General features: G+C 31.9%; 1 protein-coding gene across 4 annotated transcripts in view; it reads left to right on the forward strand.

Annotated features, from left to right (window-relative positions):
* Positions 1 to 12,979, forward strand: part of LOC115891584 (multidrug resistance-associated protein 4-like) — a 48,429-nt gene that overhangs the window by 20,507 nt on the left and 14,943 nt on the right. For all 4 annotated transcript variants that reach the window (XM_030912080.1, XM_030912079.1, XM_030912081.1 and 1 more), the window contains exons 7-12: positions 719 to 962; positions 3,489 to 3,680; positions 6,983 to 7,227; positions 8,084 to 8,407; positions 10,219 to 10,388; positions 12,050 to 12,226. In XM_030912080.1, coding sequence (XP_030767940.1) covers positions 719 to 962; positions 3,489 to 3,680; positions 6,983 to 7,227; positions 8,084 to 8,407; positions 10,219 to 10,388; positions 12,050 to 12,226 — 1,352 coding nt within the window. The remainder of the gene's footprint in view (positions 1 to 718; positions 963 to 3,488; positions 3,681 to 6,982; positions 7,228 to 8,083; positions 8,408 to 10,218; positions 10,389 to 12,049; positions 12,227 to 12,979) is intronic.

The raw sequence follows: 12,979 nt of genomic DNA on the forward strand, positions 1-12,979 counted from the left end.
TACCTGGAAAACATACTTTAGGCATTCTAAAATTTTTACAGCGTGTTTATTAGATGATATTAAAAAATATGTGTTAATTGCCAAACCAATTCAATGGGATTTAATACTTGCCAGACGCGAATAAAGATTTTAAATGAGCGCGATAAGAAAGTCTTATGAGTATCTATAAGCACGAGAAAGATAGTTTATTGAGAGATTGATTTATAATAATTAAACATATTTGGAACGCTCAGGATACACTTTAAACCCGAAAAAAAGTCTGGCATACTTATTTCTAGGTTAAATAGATGCCAAAATTTAAGAATAAACAAATTTAAAGTTGCCTAAAGAATGTTTTTTGGATTTATTTTTTTGCAAATGTTATGGGTTGCGCAGTAGCGAAATACCCCCAACCCCCCAGCCAGACTTAGGATTCTGGGTTCACCAGTTAATAAACTATACATTTTTAGTTATTCTAGCTTGCCTAAAATATGTTCTCTAAATATGTCGTCAGCTCTTAAGCTAATTGAATTGACCCGATTTCAACAAAAGTCGCACCGGTCGGTTTATTAGCGCATCGTTGTTGTTCATGAGCCGCTAGGTTCGCCAATTATTTCCCGATATTGGCTAGCGAATGCTCGTGTTATAAAGCGTTACATTACAAAGCTCGGCTCGAGTCAATCTCCGTCTGTATATTGTTAAGTAAAAAGATAACGACAAGCACAACTTAATGTTCTAGATTGCAGAAACTGTAGTTTCCATAAAACGGATTCAGGACTTTTTATTGACAGATGAATCTCTAGCTGGAGATCGAGCAATAATGGATCCTGAAATGACTGAATTAGTTAGTAAATCTCGTGTTATCTCTACTCGAGATTTAGGTGCAACCAGTTCAAGGAAATTCGATTTACGCGATATGGATGACTTTAAATCTAGTGAAGAGTTTTACCTTGTAAAGATATTTAGAGCAATCGCAAAATATGGTAATTGTCTATAATTGATTTTTGAACCAATAATGTTTTAATATACACTAGCTAACGAGAAGAATAATTTCTCAAATAACATGTACACAAAAAACAAACTAATCACATTGAATAAAAAAATAAGGAAGTCAAATATTATTTTTTAATAATTACTATTAACGCGTTTTGACTATACGGTTCATGTATTTTTTAGCTTTAGCAATTTTAAGATGTGTATATGTTGAGTAATGTCTTTGTTCATTATGTATATACAGGGTGGTCCGAACTGTATTCCGGAAACTTCGGCAGCATGTTTTCCAGATAAAAATAAGTAAAAAAGTTCGTATAAATATATGTCTTAAAATGATTAGTTTTGGAGATACAGGGTGTACAAATTTCATTTTACGTAATTCCGTAATTTCATCCAAATATTGACGTAACGTCAATATTTGGATGAAAATTGGTATCTAGGAGTTTTTTGCCACGAGAAATTTGATTTTGATGTCAACATGACTGCTATTTGTAGAGGGCGCCACCTACATGTGTTCTATTTGTTTTGAAAAGTAATAACTTTTCGTCCGTACCTGTATAAAGCTACTGAATAAATAAACAATCTCGTAATTTTTTACGTAAAAAATGTCTCTAGGTAAAAATCGCTACGAGTAACCGTTCTTAAGATATTTAGAATAGAAATAGTCAATACATGACATTATTGACTAAATATAAACTTGTTGATTAGATAGTTATTTGATCGAAATGATGAATTTGGGAACTTTTTATTTTTTTAAATTAATCATAAACTTTTCTTCAACAATCAACAAGGAGGTGCAGTTTGAACATCTTTGATGGTTTTTTTAGAAAACTAGATTCGTCACTCAAAACATACGTTTTTTATTTTTGTTCATTGTTTATTGTATCGATTTCAATTGTAATTACTAATGCTAATATAGAATGTTCAAAAGTCTTTAATTATGCAGATAAATAATAATATAGAATACAAATTGTGATAAAAATATTTAGGCAAATAGGTCAACACAAAATCAAAGCCCGCTTCGATATAAAGATAAAAAAACTAATATTTCTCTCATTCTTAGAAATAGATACTCATAACTTTATATCGTTGGAAAGGGTTAAACGCCACCATTTTTTTAAGTTCATAGCCAACTATGATTGCCATTTAAAAAATTATGTTTTTTATTATTTCTCACAAAAAGAGTAAACATAGAAAAAAACTAACTACGCCACTTGATTGTGCTTAAAAAAGTGTATTGAGAACGTTTTTACAGAATTTTATTATTCCGCGATATAAAAAAGTTATGGATAATTTTCAAAATGGTAAAAAATTCAAAAACCCCGTATCTCAGTTGGCAGTATCAACAAGCAGTTTACGCCATTAAACATGTCTCAGAAATCGAGCCCATGATATCTATGTCGGTTTTGCTCTATCTAGTCAGGAAATAGGGTTTCTCTGTTAAAACAGACCAATTTCGACCACCCTGTACAACATTTTTATTACTAGAACATTTTAACATTTTGAATGAAAATATAAAATTAGAGTTTATAAATTTATGTTTTTAGACACAATGTACGGTTTACGTTATGGTATGTATACATTGACGCGCGGCGCGGCGCCGCGAACGCGATGATACTGTTATGTTAAATCCAATTAGCAAAAAGATAAACTACAAATTAAAAAAAACTACTTTAGTGTAAAAATATATTTGAGTCACCCTGTAAAATGTTTCTAACATTACTTAATATGTAGCTTTTTCGAAACATTGACCCACTTTGTATATAAAAATAATAGATACGCTAAGAACACTAATACTAAATATGCTAAGCTGCTAAAAATAATACGATGTACTTAAACAGCCGTTAAACGGTAGCCTACTAAAATGCCGTTAATAGATATTATGACGTCGTTCATGTCGGCGGAAAGTAATGCCTACCTATAAGCATTTTGCAAGAGCACGTGTGGCTCCGTGGCTGAGGCTATCGCTTCGTGAGCGCATGGTCCGTGGTTCAAATCTCATGCCGACCAAGACTTTTTAAATTTTTTTTGCTTATAACGTGATCTTATTGCATTGGTTTCGCTCTTTTTGATTGGATTAGTTTAGTTATTTGGCGGGTTGGTTAGCGTGGTTATTTGTAGGGTGTTAATTCATTGGTTAGTTGGTTATTTGGTGGGGTTGGTTGGTTTTTACTAATTTATATTTATTTTTTATATTTTTTTATCAGTGTCGAGGTTAGTTGCGTTGGTTAAGTTGGTTATTTGGTGGGGTGGATAGCGTTAGTTCTTATAAAATTCCTATATTTCATAAAGCCCGTTAAGTGCGTCACATCAACGACGTCATACCTATTAACGGCATTTTAGTAAGCTACCGTTTAACGGCAGTTTAAGTACAGCCAAAATAATAATATAAAAAAAATTAACTTTTTGTTATCTTCAGTTTTTCATTATTTGAAAGCTGAAAATTTTACAAAATAGCAGTTATATGGCAAGAAATATTTTTATTTAAATAATAATATATTTTTATAATTATTTAGGGGAGAATATGTGTCTGGATAATATAAATATCCAAATTAAGGCTGGCGAATTAGTTGCTGTAGTTGGGCCGGTTGGAGCAGGTAAAAGTTGTCTCCTTAACTTGATTTTGGGAGAATTGCGATTGTTCAGTGGAAAACTGTCTGTTTTGGGTGATGTTTCATATGCTTCGCAGGAGCCATGGCTTTTTATAGGTGAATTATATAAGGTTTTTTTAAGAAATGATAATTTTTTTGAATACATTATTTACAATTCTTTATATCATATTTAATGAAATTCTACATAACGGCAAATGTTTTCTGTTAAAAGGGTATGAAAATAAATTTATAATTTAAATAGGGCTCGTCAATAAGCGCTCGTGTACGCACACAGAATTAATCTGAGGACTGTTTTACTTATATTTATTTCTATATGATTTATTCCATACGTGCCAATCATTTTTTTAAAGTCTACTTTAAATATTTTTTGGGTTAAACAAACTAAGAAACAATAAAAAATCAAACCACTTAATGAAAATTATACTCATATCTTAGGAATGGGTTATGTAGTCTTTATGATTCTAGTGTAACGAAATGAAGCAATTCTTATAATAAATTAAAATTACTTTATTAAAAGATAACATGAGTATTGTACAGGGTTGTTCACCACATACGACACGAAGTATTATAGCTAAACGATTAGATTTTTACAAATTGTAAGTTTTGGGTTCGTTAAAGAACTATTAGAGGTACAATTTAAAAATAATTTATACAGAGTGTCCAAAAATTTATATTAAATAATTACTACCTTTAAACGGCAATAACTTGTTTAATTTAAATAGAACACCCTATATATTTTACGTAAATGAGACGCACAATGTAATTGTCTATCAAATTGTATTATAGTCTGTCCAACGAGAAGATCCTTGACAGTGATAGATGTGTCTGTCATTTTAATTTCAAAGTAGTTTATTTTATTTTAAAAAGAAATAAGTTGGTACAACTGGAACGCATTGCAGGATATATTTAAAATTTGATTGACAAGATGACAAGTGATTACTTCAAAATATTGTGAAAAAAACTGTATAAAACTGAAAAAATGTAATCGAGTTATTTTATTTAATAAAAACGGTATGTGTTAATACAAAACAAACAAGAACAAGACACTACATACCAAAAAAAATATAAAAAAGAACTATTATTTACTTTCAAGCTTTATGAAACTACCCGCATTTATGATTATATTTATCAATATAACTTATGTACAAATACAAATTTGTAATATTCCACAGGAATAAATAAAACAACATAGGTAAATAAAACAAACTATTTTATTAATAATAACACCTACCAAATTTTATACCTTAAAGGTTGATTAATTAACTTTAATCTTAATTTTTTTAAACCAGTACCTTTTGACATTATTTTTCTGCAGTACTAAAATCCATTATTTACCTATCGTGTGATATCGATATTTTACAGCTACTCCAGTTTTTAGTATGTGTTTAGTTTGATCCTTCTACCATATACAAGATGCACTTATCTACGACGAAATGGTATACAAACTTTATCGATAGCAACTTCATTGGTGTATAAGACTTTCTGCCCTGGCAGCGAGTATTAACCATAAACTGTGCTCTGGGTCTACAGTTAATTTTCACTCGATTTTTCCTCCACTTGACTTCAAAAGACACAAAACACACGTAATAATACGAATCAAAATGCATCATATTCCAAAACGCAGGGTATTTAACAAAAGTTGACACAAAATTATAACCTAGAATTTGGCAAGACTTTGACAAGCGTCAAAAATGACAAAAATCTAAAGGCGAGTTCATACGCATCGGCGTCCGTTTGTCGTTCATCGTTCCGTCAAACCAATAAAATTGAAATCGATCTGTCATTTTTAAATAAACCAATAAAACTGGTTAAAAACAACAAGACACGACATATGACGGATTTATATTTAAACCCATCCATAGATAACTTAAAAATTATTAGAGACTTTTTTTAGTAAAATAAATAGATTGGTATGGGACGTCATCTGCTTTTCTTCTGTCATCGTCTGTCGAAATCTTACCTGAGAAAAAAAACAGAGTATATACCATTTTTTACCTATCTCCTCAAGATTTTGTAGAAAATGCATTTTCTTATAATTTAGACATCATTTATCACTATAACTATAGAATATTAACATTTTAGATTATTTTTAAAGATGTAACAAATCTTCAAAAAATACAGATACTAATGTTGTCGATATAGTTCGCTTATTTCAATAAAAGATAAAAAATTGTTTAAATATTTTTTGTTAAAGAGGACCAACTAATATGATCCCAATATTCAAACTACATTAATTGACCATTTACGTTGATTAATAATAATTGTTCCAAATACTAAAAAACTGAATTTTGTATGTGTATTAGATAGTGTGGTAAAAATAACCCCTTATAAATTTTATTTAATTTTTTGACAAATGCTTATTTATAACAACAGAGACGTCCATTTTCATAACTTATTATTGTATTGATTTCGAATAATAATATTTTTGAATAATTTATTAATTAAAACAATTAAGTATGTAATTAACTAATTGTCTTAAAAAAATCTAAAATGTCAATATTCCATGGGTATAGTGATAAATGAAGTCTAGATTATAAGAAAATGCATTTTCTACGAAAACTTGAAGAGATAGATAAAAAAATGTATAACACAATTTGATAGACAATTAAATTTTGCATCTGATTCACGTAAAATATACAGGATGTTCTATTTAAATTAAACAAGTTATTGCCGTTTAAAACTATTAAATATTTAATATATATTTTTAGACACTCTGTATAAGCTAGTATAATTTTTATTATTGCAACACAATATCTGATCAATAAATAATCTTCAGTAAATATTTAGTATTAAAACCTCTAATACCCTTGGAGAAATGAAGCTTTAAATTTTTTACTGCAATTTCACAAAATTGAAAATATTTCAAAAACGGTAAAGTTTAAGTGTGATTTAAACCTTAATCAAATTTACCATTATTTCAACCGTAGAATCTAAAAATAGAATAATATACAGGGTGTTCTATTTAAAAAAATACAACTTTAATATTTTTTATTTATTTGGGACACTCTGTATCTTGTAAAATTATTTTTAAATTGTATCTCTAATAGTTCTTCAACGAACCCAAAACTTACAATTTGTAAAAATCTAATCGTTTAGCTACAATACTCCGTCTTGTATGAGGTGAACAACCCTGTATATTGACTAGTTTGCATCTACAATTTATATATAAATTAGAAATTAGATATAGTTAAAGTTTTAAAATAATTTTTAAATGGGATACTATAAAAGTTCTTGTACTTTATTAATTTTAGTAAAATTACTTTATTTATAAAGATAACATGTGTGTCATATATTGACTAGTTATGTATAATATAATATTTTTTACTACCACAAGTTACTACCACAAGTTTATTATTACCAATATTTTACCAAATTACTAATGCAATTCTAACTCGTAGGAAGCGTACGTCAAAACATTTTGTTTGGAAGGGAGTACGATTCAGCAAGATATCAGCAAGTAATAAAAGTATGTGCGCTGCGCCGAGATTTTTCTCTTTTGCCGTACGCTGACCGAACAGTAGTTGGAGAAAGGGGCATATCACTAAGTGGGGGACAAAGAGCTAGAATTAACTTAGCTAGAGCAGTATATAAACCCGCTGAAATATATTTGCTGGATGATCCTCTTTCGGCTGTAGATATACAGGTATTTTATTCGATGTCTATTACATGCCATCGCATATAATGTTTAGTGTTTACATTATAGCAGATGATTAAAACTGAATTTTTAAAAGTAAACCGTTTTGGTATATTGTGGTGAATGTAAGGTTTTATTTTGCGGTTGTCACACGAAAGGTTCTAATTTGGGTCTCCAAACCCGATAAGAAATCAAAGATATTAAATCCCGGGATCCTAAAGTCTCTAAATGCCCAAACTAAAATGATTCGACTGTATACACTTTAGTCTTTAAAACATCATATTTTATTTATACTAAGCGGAACGTCAATATCTAAAAGTTATATTCCCTTGTTTGCTATATTTTATTTTATTTCTCCAACAAGAATAATTTATTTTTTTACTCACTAAATATGAACGCTGAGGCGACAAAAGCCATATCCAAACTACTTCCATTTAAATCCCGAATAACTTATGAAAAGGAATACAAACATTTTCAAAAATGGAAGCAATTAAAAAAAGTGCGTGAAGAAATAAAGTTTTTAACCTATCCTCGCTGTTAAAGTATCATTTAATCTACCTTTGCGGTTAAAGTACTATTTTATTTACTATTTTTGATAGATATAAGGCAATTTTAACAGTTGCTATGGAAAAAAAAGATTTTTAAATGGATGGTGTGGTTTAAAATTCGAGAAAAAAGACGAAGAAATTTAGAAATAAATTTGTGTATCTCAAATCTATCCTGTTGTAATCTTGTTACCATAATTAGTATTGATTTATGAAGTTTTATGTCAGTTTTTAGCAAATGACGTCTAGAGATTGTCCTCGCCAAAATTATCCATCGCCGTTTTTTTCGATCATACGGTATAGTCTCTTATAATCTTTAGGTTGGCCAGCAGCTTTTTGAAGATTGCATGGTTAAGTATTTATCCGATAAAGTGGTCATTCTCGTAACACATCAGCTTCAGTATTTAAAAAGAGCCGACAAAATTATCATAATCAATGACGGAAGTATACAAATACAAGGAACTTACGAGGATATTAGAAAAAGCGGCGTGGGCTTTGCCACTTTGTTGGAAGAAGCTACAGCTATAGCTGGTGGTGGTGGACCACCTGGATTAGTAGAAGATAAAGAAGTAGATAGAGTGATCAGAGCAATTTCTATTACCAGTGCAGCTTTTAATAGCGTGATTGATATAGAGGGTTTAAAAGTATGCATGCATTATTATGCACGTCTAATATAATTATTCTTAAATTATGATTTTGGACTTGCATTGACTTTATTACATTTTGTAGCCATGTTTCGAACAGGTGAATATCATTATCGTTATCCAGATTTAATTGACATTATATTCTTCAGCTGTTGCATTAATTACTAAGGCGTGGCTACTGGACCTTAGCTTTGTTATTGGTGATCGTTGAACATGCTACTTTAAGGTTGATTCTCACTATACCTTCCATTTCCATTCCATATCCATTCCATATCCATTCCATATCCATTCCATATCCATTCCATATCCATTCCATATCCATTCCATATCCATTCCATATCCATTCCATATCCATTCCATATCCATTCCATATCCATTCCATATCCATTCCATATCCATTCCATATCCATTCCATATCCATTCCATATCCATTCCATATCCATTCCATATCCATTCCATATCCATTCCATATCCATTCCATATCCATTCCATATCCATTCCATATCCATTCCATATCCATTCCATATCCATTCCATATCCATTCCATATCCATTCCATATCCATTCCATATCCATTCCATATCCATTCCATATCCATTCCATATCCATTCCATATCCATTCCCATATCCATTCCATATCCATTCCATATCCATTCCATATCCATTCCATATCCATTCCATATCCATTCCATATCCATTCCATATCCATTCCATATCCATTCCATATCCATTCCATATCCATTCCATATCCATTCCATATCCATTCCATATCCATTCCATATCCATTCCATATCCATTCCATATCCATTCCATATCCATTCCATATCTATTCCATATCATTTTATATCCATTCCATATCCATTCCATATCCATTCCATATCCATTCCATATCCATTCCATATCCATTCCATATCCATTCCATATCCATTCCATATCCATTCCATATCCATTCCATATCCATTCCATATCCATTCCATATCCATTCCATATCCATTCCATATCCATTCCATATCCATTCCATATCCATTCCATATCCATTCCATATCCATTCCATATCCATTCCATATCCATTCCATATCCATTCCATATCCATTCCATATCCATTCCATATCCATTCCATATCCATTCCATATCCATTCCATATCCATTTCCATATCCATTCCATATCCATTCCATATCCATTCCATATCCATTCCATATCCATTCCATATCCATTCCATATCCATTCCATATCCATTCCATATCCATTCCATATCCATTCTATATCCATTCCATATCCATTCCATATCCATTCCATATCCATTCCATATCCATTCCATATCCATTCCGGATTTTTGATTGTATTCACGCTATACGTAATTCCGTTCCGTGTATCAGTTCCATACTTTTTATTGTACAATTTATATCATTACGAAAGTTTTATTTTAAAAATTTGTATCTTTTGAAAAAGGTAATAGATTTAATTAAGGGGTAAAAAAGGTTAGATTAGATTTGTCAAAAAAGTGTAGAAACGTCCGTTATCGTACGATCTTTCTCCGTTGACGGGCTGGAGTAAAAAAATTACGGATGAAGTGGCGCGAAAATGCTATGGCCAATCAGAGCGCCGCCGTCATAGTATTAACTGATAACGGATGCATGAAAATCAAGCTTAACGTGCTATGGCCCTGAATCACCCTGTTTACCGATAATTTTCACCGAAAATGTAATAAAGACCATGCAAGACTAAATTTAAAGTTTTACTCAAGATCATAAGTAATTTTTTGTCTTTCACGTTCAACTATGTGATTATTCTTGAAATAAAATATATTTTAGTTGGGACCTAAAGTAGCAGCTGAAATGCGAACTCTTGGAACAGTAGGCATGGGGATCTATAAAGAATATTTCTTAGCAGGAGGTAATTGCTGCGGGCTTATATTAATGTGGCTTCTATTTTTCGGAGCACAATTCTTAGCTAGCGGAGGTGATTACTTCTTAAGTCAATGGTAGGTTTTGGATTGCTTTCTAAAAAAAAGTTGTGTGCACTATGTGCGCATATTTGAAGTGAAACTTCTTACTTGCGTTTGTTCGTCTGAGAACTCCATATGGGTATCTCTATCCACGTGCCGAGTTTGGTTCCAATCAAGCCACCATTAAGAAAAGTCTTGATGATTTTTTTCATATTTAGAGGCATCACATCGGTGCGAAACGTCGAGGGCGTCATCCTGTAGCCCGTCCCCATTTATGCCGAAATGGACCGATATTCTTCTTCAATATCAAATCATTAGTCCCACCCTGATGAAGATGTAAACGAAACGTCGCGTCGTATCCAACTTTGTAGGGTGGGACCGTGTGCATCGTCGCTCACATAGACTACCCTTTGGTCACGATCGGACAACATCAACTTTTGATGTTTCTACGAGAGAAAAATTATTGGGTGGCTTTGATAAAAAAATACTGTGGAAAATGCCATATGAAATATAAAACCGCGGATATCTGCGAACTCGTTAAAAATTTTGACATATTATAAATACAAAAATGTTGCCGTCTCTGTTGAGGTTGGCGACCACTTTGGCAAAATCTTCCCTATGTTGGACTCCATGTATTAAAGTATTCCCGTTTGAAATATTTGTCCAATCTCGTATATTTCGAAGCCACGATTTCTTCTTCCTTCCTATGCCGCGCTTTCCCTCGATTTTACCTTGAAGTATTAGCTAAAGCTGTTCGTATTCTTCGTGTCTCATTATATGCCCGAGGTAAGCGGTTTTCCTTATTTTTGTTGTGTTGACTAAGTGGGTACGGGTGTTCATTCTGGTCAGTACTTCCACATTTGTTGTTCTAGTGATCCAGCTTGTACGTAGCATTCGCCTATAAAGCCACATTTCGAATGCCTCCACCTTCGTGAGGTCCTCCTGTTTTAGGGTCCAAGTTTCGCACCCGTATAGCAACAAAGGCCAAACGTAGCACTTGAGTGTTCTCAATCTTACCCCTATGGACAAACGCGGGTTGCAGAGTACGCTTCGCATCTTAACGAATCCTGCACGAGCAGAAGGCATAGTCCAAGTTTCGCACCCGTATAGCAACAAAGACCAAACGTAGCACTTGAGTGTTCTCAACTTTACCCCTATGGACAAACGCGGGTTGCAGAGTGCGCTTCGCATCTTAACGAATCCTGCACCAGCGATTTCTATTCTCCTTTTAATCTCTATAGAGTGGTCGAGCTGACTGTTTATTTCCCTGTCCAGGTAACAGTACTTTTGTACATTATGTAAAGTGGTGTAGATCTAAAATAAATACCTAATATAGTTTTGATTTCAGGACAAGTTCTTGTATTTTTAGTATTTTTTTAAGAAGGGCTAAAAATTTATTTTATGTATTCCATTTAAAAAAAATCATCCCGATCCTCCAACACATTTTTGGGCCACCCTATAGAAGTTAAATAGTAGTAGTAGTAGTAGTAGTAGTAGTAGTAGTAGAAGTTAAAATATTTTCCTGAAACACATAGGGCCCGAGTTACGACGCTTCAAAAACAAATCTCAACTTCCTCATTAGCTTACCACTTTTTCGATCGTTACCGCTAGCTCGTGTGTCGCGACCTTGATATTTTTACGCCCGTAAAGAAGTTTCACTTCAAAAAAACTCTAAACTTATGCTGTTTTACTTGAAGGGTTATTTTAGAAGAGTCAGGATACAATTCTGGTAAAGGTACATTGAAAACTTTTTGGGATAAACTTGATCAGGAGGAATGTATAAGAATATATACTATTTTTATGGTAGCAACAATAATACTAGCAGTACTTAGAAGTCTTTACTTTTTCTCACTTTGCATGAGGGCCTCTTTAAGGTAGTGATTTAGTCTTTGATCTAATATAAAAAAATAGAGAAATCACTCAACCCAAAAAAACTTTTTTTCTTAATTGAGGAACCAGCAATTTAAAGAATAAATTTACAATATATTGTCTTCATCTTTTTGGCTTATAGTTTAATAATTTAAAACTGTTTATGCAAATTTTAAATATACAGGGTGCTACAAATTCGACGTACGAGCATTGGTATCTCGGAAACCGTAAGAGATACGAAGATGGTTGAATTGGGGCAAAGTTGCGCTTTAGGATGTTCACCAAGATGCCATCAAAAAAGTTATAAAAATTTCAAGGATTTCTGAGTTTTTTGGAATAAACGGATTTTTTTGAAAATCAATTTTATTTTTTCCTGGCGTTACTTTTTAGAAAATCGAAAAACTAATTACACATTCTCATGGCTACTTTATTAGGGCTATCTGATAGTGTTTTTAGATTTTTAAATTAGCTGATAATTTGTGAGATACAGAGGCCAATTTAATTTTTTTAAATAAGGACCTGCATTTTTTATTTAAAGTTTTCAAAGAACTCGATCTCCTGAGTACAATGATATGCCACACTTGATACTTTTTTTGTTTTAGGTACCTTAACAATAACAAAACTATTTAATTATTATTTAAAATAATTTCAAATCCCACTCTGGTTTTTTAAATTATTTAATCTGATTATCTTCATCGCAACAGTATGGATCAGCGCTAATTAACATTGAATCAAGCCAATTGAAAGATTCAAACAAA

This window comes from Sitophilus oryzae, unplaced genomic scaffold (assembly GCF_002938485.1).
Source record: "Sitophilus oryzae breed Bouriz unplaced genomic scaffold, Soryzae_2.0 scaffold_1188_pilon_pilon, whole genome shotgun sequence".
Lineage (NCBI taxonomy): Eukaryota > Metazoa > Arthropoda > Insecta > Coleoptera > Curculionidae > Sitophilus > Sitophilus oryzae.